The 22,230-nt window shown below is 48.6% G+C and overlaps 1 protein-coding gene across 5 annotated transcripts in view; it reads left to right on the top strand.

Annotated features, from left to right (window-relative positions):
- The first annotated feature begins 257 nt into the window (after window positions 1-257).
- PI4KB (phosphatidylinositol 4-kinase beta) overlaps window positions 258-22,230 on the top strand; it is a 26,955-nt gene continuing 4,982 nt past the window's right edge. The window contains exons 1-10 of one of the 5 annotated variants that reach the window (XM_055312299.1): window positions 258-488; window positions 2,586-2,764; window positions 8,511-9,447; window positions 13,924-13,968; window positions 16,384-16,611; window positions 17,862-18,089; window positions 19,724-19,833; window positions 20,393-20,497; window positions 20,704-20,827; window positions 21,747-22,012. In XM_055312299.1, the coding sequence (XP_055168274.1) occupies window positions 8,539-9,447; window positions 13,924-13,968; window positions 16,384-16,611; window positions 17,862-18,089; window positions 19,724-19,833; window positions 20,393-20,497; window positions 20,704-20,827; window positions 21,747-22,012 (2,015 nt within the window). In that variant the 5' untranslated portion in view covers window positions 258-488; window positions 2,586-2,764; window positions 8,511-8,538. Of the gene's footprint in view, window positions 489-2,565; window positions 2,765-8,510; window positions 9,448-13,923; window positions 13,969-16,383; window positions 16,612-17,861; window positions 18,090-19,723; window positions 19,834-20,392; window positions 20,498-20,703; window positions 20,828-21,746; window positions 22,013-22,230 lie in introns of all 5 variants that reach the window. The other 4 variants (XM_055312301.1, XM_055312300.1, XM_055312302.1 and 1 more) reach the window with 4 other exon arrangements.

The following is a 22,230-nucleotide window of genomic DNA, read 5'->3' as shown; positions in this document are numbered from 1 at the left end:
TGGCCCCTCCTCCCACCCGTAGGCTCCTCCCTTCATCCTCTCCTCCCTCCCCTCTTCCCGAGGCGTCTTCCCCGCCCCCTTTTCTATTTCGGAACAGGCATGTTCCGGGCAGCTCACCCGATTCCTTAGATTGCTGTGGGATTGGTAGGATCCTGAGCGTCGGAGAAGCAGGAAGGCATACCCTAAGAAGGACTACTGGGACTCACAAGAAGAACTGAGGCCTACTGGCATTTTTTTTTTTTTGGTCTTGCTTTTGCAAGAGGGAGGAGAGGAGGCTGTGCGGCCGGGTCGAACCTGTCCAGGCAGCGCGAAGGCCCCCTCAGGCGGCGCCGAGGGCAGCCCCTAAGCCGGGGCCTGGCTCAGCCGCCGCGGCCGCTGTCAGGGAAGCGCAGGCGGCCAATGGAACCCGGGAGCGGCCGCGGCTGCTGAGGCGGCGGTGTCGGCAGCCCGACCCCGACCGCCCGCGCCCCTCCGCTGGGGTCTCGGAGGTAAGCGACTCCCGTGCCTGAGCTCCCTGCCCCTGTGAGTGGGGGGTCCCGCTCCCACCCGGTCCCGCACAGCCTCCCCCCGCCCCCACACCTGGGTTGGACTACAAAACTGCCCTCCCGGTGGCAGCTGGACCCTGGGTGCCCTTTCCACCCTTTCCCCTCGAGTCTGGGGTCCTCCGCTGCTTTTTTGGCTTCCTCCTCTGTTTAGCTCCTCCCTCTGCCCCGGGGATCCCCCTTCCTCCACACACACACCCTTATCCCTGTTGCCTCCGTCCCGAATTATTTTCTCCGAAGTCATGAACCCTTTCCCCATCAGGGTACCTCTTGTAAGGGCCATCCTCGTTTGCCCTTCCTCTTCATGCGTTCCTGCCCCAGATCTTCCCCACAGCCTCCGCCTTCATCCCTTTTCCTCTTTTGCCCCTTGCGTCCGCTGTCTCCCTGCAACCGCAGCATTGGGTTCCCACTTCCCTGAGCTCTCTCTTCTCTGTGGCCCTCTATTCATCTGTTTCTGATTCCATTACCTCACCGCCACCCACCCAGCTCCTGGCTTCCAAGAATTGCCTGTTCCCCTCCCCTTAAGGAATCTCGGGCCCTCGTCGTCATTCCCAAAGTACCGTTTGCATTGTACTTTGACCTTAATCCTTACCCTTCTTTAGAGTGAAGATTTATGATCCCTGCAACTTTCTTTAACGTCCCTTTACCAAGCCCTCCTCAAATACCCCAGCCTCTAGAGGTTTGTTCCTATAGAAGAGATCTGACAGCGTCCCTTCCCATTCAGGAATTCCATCTCTGACACTTTCTCCCTCCAGTTTCAAGGATTTTGCTGATCCTTGTGACCCTTTGTTCTGTTTCTCCTGTGGTCTCTATGTGTTCTCTGTCACATTTTTTATCTCTACATACCACTTATTTCAGGATCAGCTAAACCTTGACCTAAGAAGAAAATGTGTTGGGAGGAGGTGTGGGGAGCCTTAGCTGTCTCACTCAGGCTTTTCTGGACAGAAGCGTGTTTCTGAAGGATGCAGCAAGTTTTGAAAAAGTTCCTGTTAGATTACACTTTGTTGACTACCCAGCATCAGCCACTAGAAGGGATGAATAGGCCTGCATGGAAACTGTATGAGATTGTGAGAAATTGTTTTGGATTACTTAGTATTACACTTGTCTTTAAGGAATCACAGAGTAGAGTGTCTTCCCGCTCCTGTCCAAATCCAGAAGGTGTCCATTTATTGTCTGTGGCTTACTGGAATAGTTTCGGTTAATTCCATAAGGGCTTAGGCCTAGGGTGGAGTTGGGGGTAACTGGGAAAAGGAACATGAGACATTAGAAAGAGTTTGTACATGCAGAATCAGGACTCCTGGGTTCAACATGTGAACAACAAGTGACTTCCTCACTTGACCTCTATAGTGAACTTTTTGGGAGAACGGCCCCCTCTGTGGGCGTCAGTGCAGTAATAGGCTACTTGTAGGATGTGGGTTGGAGGAAAAATTAGACTTGGTTTATTTGTTTATGAAACATTCTGGGTTTCTCAGCAAAAGGCATTTCTTAGTGGTATAGCTGACCTGAGAGTTTATCTTCATTATGATCTCTCTATTGGGTCTTTCTAGTTGACAGCTATCGCTGTACCATTTGGGACAGCTATCCATTTCTTTTGAAAGACAAGCTCCAGGCCTGCTTCCTTTGCCTTGCTTGTTTTCCCCACTACATGTAGTTGCTGACCACTTGTGCTGTTCCTCTTGGACTTGATCCGTAACTCCAGATTCTATAGGTAGAAAGTGTGTTTGTGGGAAAGCTCTCTGAGGAAGATGGCTGGAAAAGAGAACTTGGAGTGAGGTGGGACTCAGGAAACTAGTTGCTCCCATGTATGGTATGTCTCTCTTGGTCGATGCTAGTGAAGAGGGCATGTGAAGTTCCGTTTATCTTCCGACTCTTGGTCTTTTTGGAAGTAATCACACTTCCTCTTCCCACTTTTCCCTTGTCTCCCTCTTCGTTTGTTAGCTGGTGTGCAGTCTCCTCATCCTCCTTTTTAGGCATAGTTTTACTCCTTGGAAACACTCCCAAAGAGAAATCATATTTCCCCCAGTTTCCCTGCTTCATTCTCAGAGCTGGGTCCACGTTGCATGAGAACATGTTTGCTGAACGCCATCCAAAGCAGCAAATCGAGATTCTTTGATTTGGGGAAGAAGTTTGGGAGGATCCTTTCATTAATTGGCATGAGACAAGAGAGTGCCTAGTCCGAGCACATTTGGGGCTTGCAGCAGGGAGAAACAGTTCAGAGAGAGGTGAGTGCACAGGTTACTTTCTTTGCCATCTGTCTGTTTCAGCAGGGGCTCCCAGAGCTGGCTTGGGCTGTCTGACTGGAATCTGCTTATACCAGCTCCCATGGCCCTGCATAGAGACTTCTCAGCATGATTCAATATTGACTTAACTACCCCAAGATCACTGCCTCCCCTACCTTTCTGCTGCTGGCTTGAGAATGCCCTCCTCCCTGATGCCAGTCCCCCACTGGGGCTTTGGAGAAACATTTACATGAGCCTACTTCACTTTTGACCCTGAGTTTCTACAAGGAAAAAATAGTAATCTCTACCTTGTCCATTGAGGTCAAGGGGGGAATATGAGCTGAGCCCTACTGAAAGAAAGGTTTGAGATAGACTTTTAAGATACGCAGAACAGGCAGCTAGGGTGGATGTGGAGTTTCTCTGAAAGAGCAGTTTCTTTTTTAAAATTATTATCAAAGGTGGGGTGCCTGGCTGCCTCAGTTGGTGGAGTATACAACTCTTGATCTCTGGTTCGTAAGTTCAAGCCCCCACATTGAGTGTAGAGATTACTTAAAAAAAATCTTAAAATTATTGGGGCACCTAGGTGGCTCAGTGGGTTAAGCGTCTACCTTCAGCTCAGGTCATGATCCTGGGGTCCTGGGATCGAGCCCCACATCGGGCTCCCTGCTCTGCCGGGAGTCTGCTCCTACCTCTCCCCCCTCCCCCACCCCCGCTTGTGCTCTCTCTCTCACTCTCTCTCAAATAAATAAAAATTTTATTTTATTTTATCTTTAAAGATTTTATTTATTCATTCATGAGAAAGAGAGAAGCAGAGACACAGGCAGAGGGAGAAGCAGGCTCCATGCAGGGAGCCCGATGAGGATCTTGATCCCGAGTCTCCAGGATCAGATCCTTTGGCTGAAGGCAGCGCCAAACCGCTGAGCCACCGGGGCTGCCCATAAATAAAAATTTTAAAAAATTATTATCAAAGGCAAACATGCATTTGGTAATAAATCTGATGGTACTTAAGAGTTTATGATGAAATCTATAGTCCCTTTCCATTCATCCCACTCCTGCTCCTTTAGAGTTGACATCTTAATTATCTGTGTTTATTTCTAAAGGTTATCATCATAGCACTAGATAAAATGCTTGTGCCTCTTTCTTGATTTATTGTTACAAAAGAGGATTGAACTTTAGAGGGTTTACACTTTTGTTTATATAATTGTCATTTTTATTAGAAGCCTGTGTAATCGTAAATAGCATATGTGAACTTCCCTTTTTTTTCCATGAATTTGTAACAGTCTCTCTTAACGACCCTTGTAGGATGAAGATAGTGGCTTCACTACCCTTTTTTCCAACTCACATGATCCATCTCTGAGGGGGAAATTGAGCTTGCCTACCTGCTTGGAAATCAGATGATCTCTTAAGACAATTCTGTGAAAATACAGGAACATGTAAAAACATGAGGATTGGTCTAAATCAATCCATATTTTTCTAGTCCCCCTAAGAAGGGAATGGTCATTAACTGGGTGAGGGGATTGATTTGGGGCTTTTTCCTGTCCTGTCCTAGCTGAGACCAATCCAGGAAGTCATTTAATGGAGACCAGTACTGGGTTGGAGGGTTGTTTGCATGGAATCTTTTGAGGTGATCAGAAGTGGGAAACCAGGTTAAACATCCCCTTCCCCTAGAGTTTTTACAGACATTTACTTAAATGCTAGGTCATACAGAAAACATGTATGTACACCCTCTCTGTCCTGTATAGCCCTGAACAGCCTCTTGATACTCAGACGAGGATTCCCTACATTGTGCAGTTAGCTGTGGAGCCCAATCAGTTGTTAATGTTCCTCCACTTCCACCCCAGTGCCTAGCAGCCAGCTAGTTGGGTGGTGGTGGTGGTGGGGGGGCCCTCTTCGGTTCCCTTTGTCATCTAGTTTGAAGGCCAGTTTAGGTTCCCAGTGTGAAATACGGAGCCTCTGTTGTTTAAACGTTCTTGAGAGCGTACAAGCCATTTGATATTAAAGATTTAGATTTTCTTCCAAAGGGGAAGGATGATGAATACACCCTGTTCCTTTTTTCTCTCTTTCTTTAGAATGGTTACTTAACAAAGCTTACTTACCAATCCCATTCCCATTTCTTATTGTCTAAATTGGCAACTCAGCTTGCTTCAGATGCAGGCAGTCCTTGAGGCTCAGAGAGGCAACGGAGGTCCAGCTCCAGTTTAGTAGTTTCTTTTTTTTTTTTTTTTAATTTTTATTTACTTATGATAGTCACACACAGAGAGAGATTGGCAGAGACACAGGCAGAGGGAGAAGCAGGCTCCATGCACCGGAAGCCCGACATGGGATTCGATCCCAGGTCTCCAGGATCGCGCCCTGGGCCAAAGGCAGGCGCCAAACCGCTGCGCCACCCAGGGATCCCTAGTTTAGTAGTTTCTAGTGGCAGAGCTACTGGAGAGGAGTCCAGTTTTCCTGCATCTCTTGACATCATCTGGTTCCCTGGGGGAATAAAGACTGTCAGATGGGAGATCTGGTCAGTGGAGAACTCCCCTGAGTACTGTGATTCAGGATGACTGGCTGAGCCCTGGGATTAAATACATACATACATACATCCTTTCCTCCCCTCCTGGTGCTAGTAATAATCCCAATTGTGATCACTTGGTGCATCTGCTGCATATCCTAGTGAGGACTGAGGTGCTATATGTAGGAAGGATGTCTTTATGTCTTTATATCCCTTGGAAGTTTTGAAAAGTAGATTTCAGGAGCTTTTGATAACTTAGAAGTCTCTGGAGTAGAGGAAAGGGGAAAGTTTGTCAAGCATAGAGAGATGGAGAAAAAAAAGTTGGTTGTATAAATTGATCGAGACTATCATGTGAGTTTTTCAGCAGACCTAAAAGGTGGTAGTCTTAGTTGAATTAGAATGACCCTCTGGTGCGCAGAGTGCCCTGCAAAGGTGTGGCAAGGAGTGATTAAAGCTTTCTTATTATTTCTGTGTAACATGAAGTTGCGAGTAGAGACAGATCCACATAGGCAGCTATGCTGGTTCTACTGCTCAGAGGGCGCTGCCTAATTTTAGGAGAGAGCATGATGAACGAGTTCCCAAATTTTTACTGATACCAAGTTCAAGCTGCATCAGAGAAATTCAGTGATAGGAACTTCTCGTTTGACAGAGTTGGGAGAAAGATAAACTGAAGTAGCCTTTTTTGGTGATCTCTGAAAACAGAAGAGTTTTCCATCTGTCTTCCTGTGAGACTTTAGTGGTGACTGCTGGGAGGCAGGGAGCTAGGCTGTATAGTATTGGGCAAAGCAGAGTAACTTTGATTCTTAACATTTCAGAGGTGCAAGAAGAGGCACTGAAAGGGTGGTAGTGGAAAATGAGGCTTTCCAGAGTGATTAGAGAATTTGTATCTCAAGCCTCCTACCAAAGTTACATGCACCCAGATTCACTAGCATCAAAGGCAATGTCACTAATAGTTGGAAATTACCTGCATTTCAGTACTACAGTAGATTCTGCTTTCCTCTTGCTCATGCTCTTGAGTTTATCTTAGACTCACTTTAAAAAAAAAAAAAATGATTTAGGGGGATCCCTGGGTGGCGCAGTGGTTTGGCGCCTGCCTTTGGCCCAGGGCGCGATCCTGGAGACCCGGGATCAAATCCCACATCAGGCTCCCGGTGCATGGAGCCTGCTTCTCCCTCTGCCTGTGTCTCTGCCTCTCTCTCTCTCTCTCTCTCTGTGACTATCATAAATAAATAAAAATTTTAAAAAAAATTTAAAAAAAAAGATTTTATTTATTTATTCATGAGAGACACACACAGAGAGAGGCAGAGACATAGGCAGAGAAAGAAGCAGGCTCCATGCAGGGAGCCCGATGTGGGACTCGATACTGGGACCCCAGGATCATGCCCTGAGCCAAAAGCAGGTGCTCAACCGCTGAGCCACCCAGGCATCCCTTAGACTCACTCTAATTTGTGTTTTTGTAGAGTGGCCTCTGAGGCCATTGTTGGCTACAGTCAGACTCTGGAGTTGAGTTGATCTGACATTAACAATGTGCCTCTCCCAGTCTTTGCTTTGAAATTTCCTTCTGTTACATACTATTCTAATCTATTCTGATTTGGTGAGGCTCTGAAGAATTGTTCTAGGGGGGCAGTGGCTTTTGTCAGCAAATATTCTCTCACTTCAGAGAGGGATTCTTGATGATGTGACTCCTGTTCCTCCTTGTTCTTTGGATGTTACAGTCCCATGAGCTCTAGCTGAATTCTTTTTGCCTTCTCCCAGGCTTTCCAATTCCTGAGCTCTCTGTATGATAATGGAGAAAGTTGTGTTAGGGTAAGAGATAGCTGTCAAAAATGTTTTAGGAGATTCTCAGACAATGAATATAGCTCTAATCCACTTTACTTATAAACAGTATATGTGTGTGCACACACACACTCATGCACACACACCATTTCCTAAATTGTTAGGTGATTAGGATTCAGCTAATAGTTATTGAGTACTACTGTATGCCAGGGACTGTGCTAGATTTTTTTACACTCATGAAGTTTTTCCACACAGCAACAATGAGAAGTAGATACGTTTTTCCCATTTTGTGGTTGAGGAATCTGAAACTCAGAAGATATATGGTTTGTGTAAGTTCATATACCTCATAATGGCAGATCCAGGGTCTTGAATCCCAGCCTGTTTGACTCCTAAGTTCAGGAGTTTCTCCACTATACTTCAGCTGCTGTGGCACTAGAGAAAAAGGGAATGATGTCATGAAGGCACACAAGCAGAGAAATGGCACACTTCAGCAGGATTGATGATTATTTTAGAGCTGTTTTCTTCTAAGTGAAGCCTTGATGGTATTTGCTGGCCCTTATTCCTTCGGACCTCTGAGTCTGAAAGGAAGGTAAGAAAGTATTTGTGACTAGAAAAACACATCAGGACTTTGATACTAGGGGCGTTTGACCGGCTCAGTCAGAAGAGCGTGCGACTCTTGATCTCAGAGTCTTCAGTTGGAGCCCCACATTGGGTGTAGAGATTACTTAAATAAAAATAAAACTTAGGGATGCCTGGGTGGCTCAGAAGTTTAGTGCCTGCCTTCTGCCCAGGGTGTGATCCTGGGGTTCTGGGATCTAGTCTCACATCAGGCTCCCTGCTTGGAGCCTACATCTCCCTTTGCCTATGTCTCTCTCTCTCTCTCTCTCTCTCTCACTCACTCTCTCTCTCTCTGTGTCTCTCATGAATGAATAAATAAAATCTTAAAAAAAACTTAAAAAAAAGGCTTTGATACTAAATTGAGGTGAAATGCTTAGGACCTGTGTACAGAGTGTTTTATGAGTAAGGCAATACAATTTAATGAAGAAAAGAGAAAGGTTATTGGCAGGTATGTCAAGGGAGACACAAGAAGAGCACAAAGATAAAAAAGCATTTGAAGAGTTAGGGACAAGGGAATAAGACCAAAATTGCTTCCCAGTCTACCTGAAGAATTTGTAAACCTGTATAATGATAACATATAAAGCAGCATTTCACAGATACAAGATAGGAACAGAGGCTTAGCTGAGTAGCTAAGTGCAGAAGGAAGGAAGAGTAATGGGATCAGCAGTGGAGGTAGTCAGGGAAGGCTTCCTGGGAGATGACTTTTCATCTGATTTTGAAGGAGTCCAGGAAGACAAAAGAGAGGAGAGGCTTGGGAAGATTTCATGGTGGATGAAAGAAAGACCTGAGGATGGCACCACTAACCAGTGTGTGTGTGTGTTTCCCTTTCTGTTCCTTTTTCCCTCCTTCCTCCTGTAGCTTGGAAGCTCGAAGTCTGGCTGTGGCCATGGGAGACATGGTGGTGGAACCTGCCCCCCTGAAGCCAACTTCTGAGCCCACTACTGGCCTGCCAGGGAATAATGGGGGTTCCTTGCTAGGCGTCATCACAGAGGGGGTTGGGGAACTGTCAGTGATTGACCGTGAGGTGGCCCAGAAAGCCTGCCAGGAGGTGCTGGAGCAAGTCAAGCTTTTGCATGGAGGCGTGGCCATATCTAGCACAGACACCTCCCTGGAGCTGGTCAATGGGGATGTTCCGGACAGTGCGATCCGTTGCCTGGATGATCCACCTACCCAGATAAGGGAGGAGGAAGATGAAATGGGGGCCACTGTGGCCTCGGGCACAGCCAAGGGAGCAAGGAGGCGGCGGCAGAACAACTCCGCCAAACAGTCCTGGCTGCTGAGGCTATTTGAGTCAAAACTATTTGACATCTCCATGGCTATTTCATACCTGTACAACTCCAAGGAGCCTGGAGTACAAGCCTACATCGGCAACCGGCTCTTCTGCTTTCGCAACGAGGATGTGGATTTCTATCTGCCCCAGTTGCTTAACATGTACATCCACATGGATGAGGACGTGGGTGACGCCATCAAGCCCTACATAGTCCATCGTTGCCGCCAGAGCATTAACTTTTCCCTCCAGTGCGCCCTGTTACTTGGGGCCTACTCTTCAGACATGCACATTTCCACTCAGCGACACTCCCGTGGGACCAAGCTCCGGAAGCTGATCCTCTCAGATGAGCTGAAGCCAGCTCACCGGAAGAGGGAGCTGCCCTCCTTGAGTCCAGCCCCTGACATGGGGCTGTCTCCCTCTAAGAGGACTCACCAGCGCTCTAAGTCCGATGCCACTGCCAGCATAAGTCTCAGCAGCAACCTGAAACGAACAGCCAGCAACCCTAAAGTGGAAAATGAGGATGAGGTAAAATGCCTGGGAGGGGCAGCAGGGCAAGACAGCATGGAGACAGGATGTCTGACATACAGCTCCTCTGTCCTTTTCTCTCCTTCCCTCTGTTTCATTTCACTGATTAAAGTATGGGATGTCAGAGTGGAAAAAGACCTTAGAACTCCTGTATTCCAACTGCTTCATTTTACAAAGGAAGAACTCCGAGACCTAGAGAGATAGCAGTGCCTTGCCTTAGGTCACATAGTTAATAGCAAAGCTGACACTCCTGACTCTGTCCACTTGTTTTTAGTCAACTTCACTGCCATTCCATTAACTATTTACTTAGTTAAATAGCTGTGGCAGAGCCCTCCCTACCCTGACTTGAGACCTGTGGTATCTACCAGAACCTCTCAGAGTGGCAGCCGTCAGGGAGTAAAAGGGATGGTGTATGTGCTGGGAGCAGGAGTATTAAACAGAGCCTTGGCTTCATTCTCCTGATCTCTCTTCTTCATAACCCATCTGCCTCACCCCCCAAAGAGCCTGCTTTTTGTTGACTTAAGAGTCAGGTTCATTCCCCATCACTGAGGCACCTGCAGAATGCCCTTGTGCCTGTCTTTCTTCAGGGGAAGGGATGTCTTAGCATTTGGGAGAAGCACAAAGGGAAGAGGGAAGCAGTCTTGATATAGAGTAAATCTTGGGCATGCCTAGAGTCTAGTCAGAGACCTGGAGGCTAGAAAGAAGAGAAGCCTGCAGGGGCAGTTAGGGGTTTCCAGAGCAGGGAAGAGAGAAGCACATCAGTAGGTTATGCTCACCTTCAATTCCATGTCTGGATAGATAGCTTGGGGAGTTTCCATGGACAACCAAGTGTCAGTGACCTGGCGTCCCAGCCAGACAGTTATGCCCCAGTACCCGCCCGGGCCCCCCCACCCCCCCGACTCACTGCTGGCCTGGCTCTCATCCTGGCCACCAGCCCAGCCTAGAAAAGAAGGGAGAAAAGAACAAGGAATTTGCACTTGTTGGAAAATGCATATAGCCATGGTGCTGGCATCTGCCCCTGTGGGGCACATAACCCACCCACGATTTTGATACAATGGGACTTCTTTTCAGCTGTTTTCAATCAGAGTGCCTAGGGAAAGGAAAAGGCAGGAGGTGGGAGACGACAGAGCCTGCTTTCTGGAAATTTGAGATTTTGTTATAATAGCGAAGCCAAAAGAGCTAACATTGGGCACTTTTCATGTGCCAAGCAGCATGCCAAGTACTTTGCGTCTCATCCTCAATAGTCCTAAGGGACAGGGATTATTTTACCATCGAGGAGACAGGCTTAGAGAGAGGTGAGGTAATTTGCCTAGGGTCCCTCAGCTAGGCCTCAGATCACAGCCAGTGCTCCTAATCATCCAGCTGAGCCTTCTTGCTTATTTCTTAGCATCTGCTTTCCCAGACCCTCAGCTGTTAGAGTCCACTTGGGGAAGAATGGCCTAGGCTCTCGCCATCTAGGTTTCTACAGTTCCATGCACAGGCAGAAGACCCCAACTGTTCTCAGAACCAGAATGGACCATTTTCTTTTCTGGTTGAGCTTGGCAGGGAAGTTAAGTTCAAAGTCATGAAGGGAGCTTGTTGCAGAATAAGAATCATCATCCAGATCTGGTGGGACTAAGGTCCTGGAGAGTTTGGGAGTTCTTCTCTTGGGGTCAAGCACATAGCAGTATGTGCATGAGCAGCTTGTAAGTGAGCCCCTTGGTGCCTCCTGCCAGGCATGGTTTTTCTCTATTTGTATTGGGTAGTCCTGTCTTAGGACCAGAAAAGCTGAGGCCTTCGAGCTACCTTGTGCTGGTTCTTGGTCCCTCTTCTTTGGATCTAACTACTTCCCAGGATGGGACTGTGGGTGACTCTGAGACACAGGTATTCTCTGAGCGCTTAAATCCTCTGGGGTGGCTTCTCTGGCTGTCATTCTTCCCATCCTGGCTCCTTATCATGGATTTTTAGATCCAGGAAAAGAAGGAGGTATCAGATCCCTAGGTATTCCTAGGTTATCTGATGCTGGCAGTATGAGACACCTGAATCCATAGTGCATTCTTAGGAAACATGAGAGCAGAAGTGAGAGAATAAATATGAATATATCTAGGGGTCTGAGCATTGGAGTCTTCGGCACAAAGGTCTCCCAGCCCCTTTGGCAGTTTGAGGATACGTCTGTCAAGGTTTTTGTTCCCCAAATACCAAGATTTTCCTCCTCTTGCTCCTCCTTTTCCCCTCATTCATTCACTCAACAAATGAGCTTATACAGTGTGCACAGCCCATGCCAGAGGCAGTGAAGGATGAAGGATAAAGTACGGCTCTTCCCTCCAGGAACTTGTAATGTGGAGACCCCATTATCTAAGAGCTTATTTAGTGTGTGACTCTCAATTTTGTATACTGAAACTTAACAGAATTCATCAGTTCTAACACTTTTTGGTGGAGTTTGTGACTCTCTTAAAAAGCTGTTTCCTGCATATAAGGAGGAAGTCTACAGCTTCCTAAACAAAGCACGTAATTATCTAAAGAGAAGCTCTGGAGGGTAAAGTGAGGCCACAGAAGAGAGGCCCTGGCTGTCTGCTTGTGCAGCTCTCTTCCTGCCTGGAGTCTCCCTGCACAGTCATCCTCTGCCCACATCTCACACAGGGTGCTGTTTACTTTTAATGACAGATCTTTCACACTCTCCACTACAAGCCAAGGTCTCCTCACCATTGCAGCCCCCAAGCCTGCCACTGCACAGCAGTTTTTGTCAGCCTAATCAGAGGACTCTGCTCAGGTAGTCTTCCTTCCCATTAGTAACTGGATGGCAAACATTTTGACCTAGCATGGGGGCCCAGGGAGCAGAGATGGTTTAGGTACCACCCACCCTGCCTCATGTAGTGGGACTCATGGCAGATCAGCTTTGTCTTTTCAGGACTATAACCTTTGTACAGAGAAATCTGCTGCATGTCACACTAGAAGCCCCAGTGGGCCTTCCAGCCTGATGGGGTGTGATGTCAGCTTCTTGGCCTCAGCTTTTCTCTTGGAGCTGACTCAGTGTGAGTGACTCAAGGCTAGAGTAGGAGAGAGGAGCAGGTCATGATATTCATCCCTTCCCCCAAGGCTGTTAATGAGTCAGACAGGACCTGTCTGTGGAAGAATCAGCTGGAGCATTGCTCATGGAGCTAGTATCCTCCCTGCTCTTCCTTCCACAACCAGCTCATGGAAAGAAATTGAACCACTAAGAATAGGCTGTGGCATCCTCATGCCTCAATTCTCCCTCCCACCTCTACCCAAAGCAGAGGAGTAGTTGCCTTGGGAGAATATTTGGCTTGCCTTCTCCCCCAAATTGCCCGTCTCCTCAGATTCTTCAAGGAATGACCTGACCATAGGACTCCAGTTAGAACAGAATGTAAACCATGAAATGGAATCAAGCAGATGCTTGAAATGATGATTGCAGAGTAGAAGCTCGGTGACCACTGCCTCCTGCCCTGGGAGCTCCCAGGACTTTGTCTCCTTGGTCTAGGCCCCTGCCCTCCTGCAGATTTATGCACACATATTACCCCTTCTCCCTGGGAGACCTTGGTAGACAGAACCCAGGATGGGCCCGTGCGCAAGCTGCAGTAGAGCTGCTGAAGGCGACTTTTACCACCAGCCCTTTCCCCTGTTGTGCTCACGGACATCAGTAAGACACAGGTATGGGGGGAGGAGATTTAGATAAATCTCCTAGGCTGGGACCTAGACAGCTGCTGCTTGCCTGCTCAGCTTTCTCAGGTGGAGGCAACTAGGACCAGCTCCCCAACTTAAGTCCGAAAATTGTAATTTACTGAGTGTGGCATGAAATAGCCTGACAGGCAGCTTGCAGAGGTTTGGTAGGTATGAAAGTTATCCATCCTTTCCCCCAGCAGCATCTAGCCCCAGAGGTGTCATGCTCATGGCTCTGGGGGTGTCCCTGTCACATGGTTCAAGGTTGGGACTGGCCTTCCCAGGATGATACTGAAGCTGATGGGAAAGGAGACCCACTGGCACTAAGAGTTTAGCTCTTCTGCTTACTCCCTGACATTCCTAAGAAGCTGAAGGAATACAAGCTTTCCTGTATGGGGACCATGCAGCTTGTTAAATTCTGTCCATTTGTGGTGATTTCCACGGAGAAGGATTTGGTTGGGAGCTTGTGAGTGGGTGAAGAGAAAGCAGGCAGCTTAGCTGCCCTGCGGCTCCCAGCTGTAGGGTTTGTCCTAGAGGGAGAGCTCAGTGCAGGCAAGGAGAAAAGGGGAAAAGCCAAGGCCCACTGTCTCTTCAACCCTTCTGACCTCAAGATCTGAGCCAGCCCTCCAGAGTCTCCCACAGTTGTCACGAATTTGGGCAAATGGTGTTTCTGGGTTGACTTTCTCTCAATAAAGCAGCCAGGTAGAGATACACAAGAGAAGCAGTTATGATCCAAGGTGGAGCTAAATTCTTTGCCTTTGTCTCTCTCCCCTCCCTCCCTGCCCCTCCTACTCCCCTTGCCCTCTGGCCCTTTCCCAGGAGCTCTCCTCCAGCACCGAGAGTATTGATAATTCATTCAGTTCCGTAAGTGGGGCCAGGCTGGGACTGGGTGGCAGGCTCCCCTCCCCCCCTCGGTGGCCGCATTTCCTCTCCGTCCCCAGGTCTTCTGAGTTCCCAGGCCAAGGCTGGAGTTAAAAGGTGTCTTTTCTTCCTGGGAGATCAGCCCCTTCCTCCCAGACCTCCCCAGTCTGGAAGAGTCCCCCACCCTTTGTCACCAATGCCTGGAGCCCAGGCTCAGTCCGTCCTTCTCCCAGACGTAGCTGGGATGCAGTGCGACTCAGCCACCAGTTCCTGGGTCTCTAGAGCAAACAGCTGGGAGAGAGGTAGAATTTACCCTGGATTGGAACCAAGAATTGCTTGGCAGAAACCCCCGTAATCCTGTTTCTTCCCACCACAACCCTTTCCTCATGGCTTCTGCCATCAGATCATCAAATATTTATTCAGTTCTAAATGCTAGGCCCTGTGCTGGAGGAGCAGACTCCAAAAGGAAACAGGATTTGGCCTGAAGGAAAGTTTTACCTCCCCACAGCTGGTTTCCGTTTTTAGCTTCAACCACCTTTCTTCCAGGTGTGAGTTCTTCCCTTTCCCAGCTCACTGCCCAGGAGGTTCCTTAATCCACATTCTCCTTTCTTGTTCCCTCTGGACTAACCCCTGACCCTCTGGTCCCTCAGGGTCTCTCAGACCTTGTTGTTGGGCAGAGACGTGAGAGGAAATGCTGGACCCTCTGGGAGTTTTGGATGATTTTTTTACATTTTCTTTTTGATTTGTCTTCCCAGTCAGTTTTCTCCATTCTGTGCTGATCCCCTTTCAATCATGATTCCTATCTCCTCCCCTGTTGGCAGAGCCTCTCTTGAGGCCTGGGGTCACATCTCCAACATGCCTAAGAAACATAGGGGCCTGACCCAAATGCTGATTTGAGGATGGGAAGGAATTCTACCTTTTCTGATCTGAGATGACTATGAATTGGTTGGGGTGGAGGGTCAGTGACCATTTGCCACCTGAGTGGATGGATTGGGGGATCAGGATGAATGAAGGAGTGTTTCCAAATTTCCTCTTCCTTTCTTTTGTTTTCTCCATGAGGCCCCTGGGATATTTCCAGGGACCACAGAAGCCCAAGTTCTATCTTCCTGTCTTTGTCTCTTTTTAACCCTGTCTCCCAGAGCATCCCTGGTTGGTTCTGACACCCTGTTTGATTATTATGTGGGGCCCTGAGACAGCCCCCAGTAGTTTGAGAGGCTGACACACAGGCTGTTCCTTTAAACCCTGGTTCTTTGCACATGCAGAGATGGACCTGGTACTACCCAGCTTTCAAAAGAAGCTCTTTTTTTTTGCAGTGTGAGGGAGTGGGGGGTAGAAATTCTCAGTTTTTAGGAAACTAAGCAGGACCCACAGAGGGAGAGAAAGGTCTGGTCAGTGGAATACTGCTTTTTCTAAGAGGAGAAAATACTGTTCTTATCTAGCTGAGGGGAGCTGGGATAGGGATGCTGAGTAGCTACCTTTGATAAAGTACCCCTTATGGTAGAAGGACTTAGGCTGGGAAAAGAGCCCTTCTTTGTGTCCCTCTTTTCCCCCACCTTCACCTCACTCCCCAAACGGACTTTGTCCTTTCTGGGCATTGTGAAGTGCCCAGCCTGAGGAGCCAAGTTCACATCAGAGAGCTATTAGGGAAGCTTAGTCCCTGAGACATAGGGGAAGAGAACCCAAGGAAGGATCACTGAAAGAGACATACCTGCAGGGCCTGTGTCAAGGGCCAAAAGGAGCTATTGCTTTTTCTACTCACTTCCCCGTACCTGCCTCCTTCCATCTGCTTTTTCTGTCCACTTTGATTGTTCCTTCATTAATGCAAAGTCTGCTCACCCCCTTCACATCCCCTGCATGTGCACTGACCCCTTTTAAGACATTGTAGGTGGACGGGGATGCTATGAAAGGTAACAGAAGTCATTTGAATGAAATAAATCCTTCTTTGAAAGAAGAGCTAGTGACTCAGAGCACCCCTCCCTAGCTTCATGGGGCTCTCACAGAGCCCCTCAGCGGAGACTCAGCCCAAGGACCTGGAGATAGGTGAAGCATGACATGTCCAGTATAACCATCTCTTCTCTCTGGATCTTGTGCCCCCACCCATCTTAAAGCCTTGAGACAGTTTGTAAGGAACTCAGGTCCAAGAGAAGAGGGGTGCCTCCCAGTGACACCAGATTCATACCCCCTTAACCCTGAAGAATCAGCCTGTGGAGGGGTATGCTGGCTTTTCTACCTATTCCCAGCTGAAGTTGTCAGGGGTAGAGTGATGAGACTCCCTACCAGTGCCAAAGGGTAACTCCTTCCCTAGGGTTCTCCAGACATTGGGATCCCTGGCCTTCATGGCCAGGAGTGACTAAGTGGGTGGTCCACTTTTTTCTATGGTTTCTTCACCGTCTTTTACTTTACTACAACTCCCTGTAGCCCGTCAGACTGGCGCCTGAACGAGAATTCATCAAGTCCCTGATGGCGATTGGCAAGCGGCTGGCCACACTCCCCACCAAGGAGCAAAAAACACAGCGGCTGATCTCAGAGCTCTCCCTGCTCAACCATAAGCTCCCTGCCCGAGTCTGGCTGCCCACTGCTGGTTTTGACCACCACGTAGTCCGTGTGCCCCACACCCAGGCTGTTGTCCTCAACTCCAAGGACAAGGTAGGTAGGCTCTGGCCCAGATCCTACCCCTCATATCTCTTCTCCCATGGTTGTCCAGGTTTGTGTATACTCCCAGGTTTGCCCCACCAACATCCTGGACTCCATGACTCATGTGCATGTGTCAATCTTGACTTTACCTCAGTGCTGTTGTGATTCTGAGGGCCCTCTTGTCTCCCTTCTTGGCTCTTGTTTTTCTGGACCAAAGAGGCCTAATCTTTTCAGCTTGATTCTTCCTTCCCATGTCTCATGAGAGAGTTGCTCTCCAGTTTTCTTTCCACCTCTTTGGTAGCTCTTCCCTAGCCCTCCCATAACTCTTAGGCTTTCCAAGTAAAGTGACATGGGAATAGAAAAATCCTCATTTCTTTTTTTTTTTTTTAAGATTTTATTTATTTATTCATGAGAGACACACACAGAGAGAGGCAGAGACATAGGCAGAGGGAGAAATAGGCTCCCTTTAGGGAGCCCGATGTGGGACTCGATCCCAGAACTCTAGGATCATGCCTGAGCCAAAGGCAGATGCTCAACCACTGAGCCACCTAAATGTCCCGAAAAATCCTCATTTCTAAGACCTATTCCAATCATAGAAGGAGACAAGAATGCCTGACTCATGTTGGAGAGAATTAGCTGAACTTGTCTGTTGATTGGAATGAGTACTAATGGTTCAGGTTCTTCTTCTTCAGAAGCACTGAGGATTAGAACCGTGCTTATTAGAACAGGAGCTGGCTTTTCCCCAGTCTCTTGTCTGTCTTTAGGACAAGCCCCAGGTAGGCTTTTAGGCCTTTCAAAGGTAGTAATTGATAGTTTTGCCCAAGTACATCATCTGTACATGTTGAAGCTCAGCTGAAACTTTTTTTTAAAGATTTTATTTATTTGAGAGAGAGAGCACAAGCAGGTAGGAGAGGGAGAATCAGACTCTCCGCTGAGCAGGGAGCCTCACGTTGGGCTTGGTCCCCAGATGCCGGGATCACGACCTGAGCCCAAGGCAGACGCTTAACCAGTTGAACCACCCAGGCACCCCTCAGCCGAACCATTTTCAACACCTGTGCATTCTCTCACCCAAATTCTTGAAATGCATGTTCACAGGACAAGTTCTTACCCAGAATGTGACATTCATAGTGTCAAGGGACTGACAGGTGAGGGGTTAGAGCTAGGAGTGGGCAGCTGGAAGGACTGGGTTAGCAGAGTTGAGATTGGGGGACAGTGGTGGAGATAAGTTGCAACTACTGTTTTCACACACGCTGCCCCTCCAGGCTCCCTACCTGATCTATGTGGAAGTCCTTGAATGTGAAAACTTCGACACCACCAATGTCCCTGCCCGGATACCTGAGAACCGAATTCGGAGCACACGGTCCGTGGAGAACCTGCCCGAATGCGGTATCACCCACGAGCAGCGGGCAGGCAGCTTTAGCACCGTGCCCAACTATGACAACGATGATGAGGCCTGGTCAGTGGATGACATAGGCGAGCTGCAGGTGGAGGTGAGGGAGTTCCCAGGAGGTGGTACTGGGGGCCAGTATCCATTCTCTGGGAGCTTTTATTGTATTTGAGACAAGGCAACACACCCTGAGGCAGGCTGACACAAGTGCCCACACGAATGAGATAGGTACTAATGGGGATGAGGAGGAAAGTTCTGAACAGTGCTAGTCTGGAATATTCAGGTGGAGTTCTTTTTCCTGCAGAAAGAATTTAGGTTAAATAAAGGGTGAATTTCTAAGCCTAAGGGAGTAAGGGAAACTTAAAATATCTATTGAACATCTCTATAAAGTTGTCATAAGAAAGTAGAGAATAAGTCATACGTTCATTCATTCAAGAAATATTTATGTAGGGCCTTCTTTGTGCCAGCCTAGAATGCTGTGGGCTAGCAAACAAGATGGCTCCTGCCCACAAGGAGTTTATGACCTAAAAAGAGAAAGAACAAGACCAGTCAGGAGGTAGCTGTAATATGTGAGATCCAGGTTGTGCTGCAGAGAGCGAGGCATTATGGTGGCACCTGAGGGGGTGGAACTTATTCCAGACTCAGGCCTGGGCACACACCAAGTGATTTCCTGAGGAAGAAATATGTCAGTGGGGGCCCAAAGATGGGTAGGAATTTGCTGGACAGAACATTCCTGGCAGAGGGAGTAGCAAATGTGCAGACACTGGAAGACGGGACAGCTTGGCCCATTTGAGTAACTGAAGGACATTGTGTGTGTCTGTGATGTGCGGTGTGGGTGAGAAGTGAAAGGGAGGCTGGAGAGGTTAGCGTGAGCCAGATTGTAGGAAGGATCCTGTCAATTGTGGAAAGAAACTTGGACTCTGTGCTGGAGTTGTGAAAAGCCAGAGCCTCATTTTATGTAGGACTGTGACACAACCAGATTTGACTTTGTAAAGACAGATGCTCTGTCCTGGAGCTTACAGTCCAGTTAGGGAGATTGGACACAGACGTTTAATGGAAATCTGTTCATAGGATATACAACAAGGCCGTGTGCAGTAAGTGCCAAGTGGAGCTGAGAAGTGATCTGCTTGGGAGGAAGGAGAAGGGAAGGGCCTTGCTCTGGGCCGTGGGGTCTGGTAGAATGTTTTGTATTTGAGAGAAATGGGGAGATAAGACTGAATGGCTGAGATTGAAGAAATGGTCAGAGGGCCTACTTGGGAGAAACTGTGTCCTGGACCCTGTGGGAGAATGCAGCTGTAGCCATGGAGAACTCCTAGTGGAAGGCCACAAGTCCAGCTTTCTGTGGCAGTCATGGTGGTGGTGCGCAAACTTGAGTACACTGGGGGGTCTTCTGGGGAAAACTTGTTAAAAATTCAGGCTTCCAGATCTCATTCCCGGTAATTCTACTTCAGACGGACGGTGGGATATAGCAATCTGAATTTTAGCAGCATTCCAGGTGATTCTGAGGAGGTAGTTCACACTTAGAGAAGCATTGCTGTAAGGGCTGTGTAAGTGCCCAGGTGTTTGGGGTCCAAGTGGTGAGGATGGTGTGCAAGTAGGGCACGCTTTCTGGAGCAGAGTCCAGAAGTGGGGAATGATCATGATGCAGAGGCAGCAAGCACACAGTTACTGGAGGAGCAGATGACAGAAGTGAGGCCCGTGTTTGGCACTTCTGACCTGTGGCCTCTGCTCTCCCAGCTCCCTGAAGTGCACACCAACAGCTGTGACAACATCTCCCAGTTCTCTGTGGACAGCATCACCAGCCAGGAGAGCAAGGAGCCTGTGTTCATAGCAGCAGGGGACATCCGGTATGGCCAGACCACCCTGCCCTGAGTTCCTCATCCCTCTCAGGCACTGCCTATCTCTGTCCCCTTCCTGTCTGTCAGCCTCTTTCCTTCTTCTCTCTCCTTACTCTGTCCTTGTCCTGAGGCCACCAAACTTGAGGCAGTGAAGGTACAGGTGGAGAAATTACTGGGCTCCCACAGAAGGAAGTTACGTTTTAAGAGGACTCCAAAGGGATGAAAGCACCAGAGGAAGGAATTAGAGCAACATTTCTCGGAGCAGGTCTGAGGACTACAACTGTCAGAATTAAGGGAGAGGGAGGAGAGCTTCCTGGAAATGCAGATGCCAGAGCCACACGTGATCTGAATCAGAGTCTGGGTCGGTTGAGGATGGAGGAATGGGGAGGGCCTAGTAAGCTGCATTGCAACATGATTACAAACCACCAGGTTAGCAAAACTCTCAGCCCAGGTTTCTATCTCTGTGTGCCCAGAATCAAGGAAAGAGTGCAGGAAATGCCAGCTTAGACAGGGACATGAGGCTCTGGGGTAACTCCTCCAAGCAAATGATATAGTTTCTTCCTGCTAGACGGCGGCTCTCCGAGCAGCTGGCTCACACCCCCACAGCCTTCAGACGAGACCCGGAAGACCCTTCTGCAGTTGCTCTAAAAGAGCCCTGGCAGGAGAAAGTAAGGTGAGTTGGGAAGGGGTGGTCCCTAGGCACCTCCCAAAGCTTAGAGGCGACCACAGCTCTCTGTGGCATGTGTTGTCCTCCAGCCTCTCCCAAGCTGTCAGGGTCCCAGGCGTCTGAGTCCTTGCCCTGTGGGGAGTTTGGTTTGGACATTGAGCAGAAGCCTTCTGGCATTAGTCCTATGACACCTTTTGCTTCTTTCTTTACAGGCGGATCAGAGAAGGCTCCCCCTATGGCCACCTCCCCAATTGGCGGCTTCTGTCAGTTATTGTCAAGTGTGGGGATGACCTTCGGCAGGAGCTCCTGGCCTTCCAGGTGTTGAAGCAACTGCAGGTAAGAGGGAGGAAGGAAGAAAGGGAACTCAGCCCAGCTGAGGTGAGCACACAGATTGTTAAGCAGCGTGTTCCACAGGGAACTCTGCTGGAGACCAGCTTCCTGCCCAGTCCAATGAAAGCTGGTGCTCCTTCCCCAGGAAGTACAGCCACTGGAACAGCTAGTTCCACAGCGACCCCTCGTGGCCCTTTGGTGACATGCACCTGCTATGTTCTCAACTTGGGGGACTGGATTTGTCCTTTAGTCCCGGCAGTTGGTTTACAGTGTGCTGAGATGTGGATTCCTTGAACCTTTGGATTGGTCGCCTGCAGGCAACTTCACCTGTTAATCCTCTTCTTTCTATAAATATTGTCATTTTCTTAAGAGGCTTTCTCTGGACCTAAATCCTTTCCTGTCTTCTCCCTATTATTTGAATTTGGATTAATGGCCCACATTCTCTATGCTTGTGAGGTGTCTGTGGTTTCCTGTTCTCCCTGCCTTTTGGGACTTTCTATTTAGTGCCTTTTTTTTTTTTTTTAGATTTTATTTATTTATTCATAGAGACACACACACAGAGAGAGAGAGAGCGGCAGAGACACAGGCAGAGGGAGAAGCAGGCTCCATGCAGAGAGCCTGACATGGGACTCAATCCAGGGTCTCCAGGATCATGCCCTGGGCTGCAGGCGGTGCCAAACCGCTGCACCACTGGGGCTGCCCTACTTAGTGCCTTTTCTTCCATACCTCCCAGTATCCTATTGAGCCCTGGACTTCTTTCACAACTCCCTGGTCCTCAGTGGGATCAATGGGTTTTACTCACATGATGGCCTAGAATCCAAGGCCACAAGGATGGGAACCATCCAAGGCTGGGGACAGAGGGGATTTTAGCCCCTTCCCCTAGTTTGGAAAGATGACAGTGGCATGCATCTGTGTCTCCTCACAGTCCATTTGGGAACAGGAGCGAGTGCCCCTGTGGATCAAGCCATACAAGATCCTTGTGATTTCTGCTGACAGTGGCATGATTGAACCAGTGGTCAATGCTGTATCCATTCACCAGGTGAAGAAGCAGTCACAGCTCTCCTTGCTTGATTACTTCCTGCAGGAGCATGGCAGTTACACCACTGAGGCATTCCTCAGTGCCCAGCGCAATTTCGTACAGAGTTGTGCTGGCTATTGCTTGGTCTGCTACCTACTGCAGGTGAAGGACAGGTGGGTGAACTCCTTATCCTAACCTTGTTCCTTCGTGAGTGTTCTCACTTACTCTTCACCTCCTGTTGCCTAGATGTAAAAATGGAATGAAAGCACATTTGTGTGCCATTAAACAGGGAGTACAGGGGCAGAGAAGTAAAGGACTTGTGAAAGGAGCAGGGTCGTCAGGGACAAAGGAGAATGAGGACAGGTAAAGCTGTGGGGGAAGGATACTTGAG

Source organism: Nyctereutes procyonoides, unplaced genomic scaffold, assembly GCF_905146905.1.
Source record: "Nyctereutes procyonoides isolate TBG_1078 unplaced genomic scaffold, NYPRO_anot_genome, whole genome shotgun sequence".
In the NCBI taxonomy this organism is placed as follows: Eukaryota; Metazoa; Chordata; class Mammalia; order Carnivora; family Canidae; genus Nyctereutes; species Nyctereutes procyonoides.
This window is presented reverse-complemented; position numbering and strand designations above follow the sequence as displayed.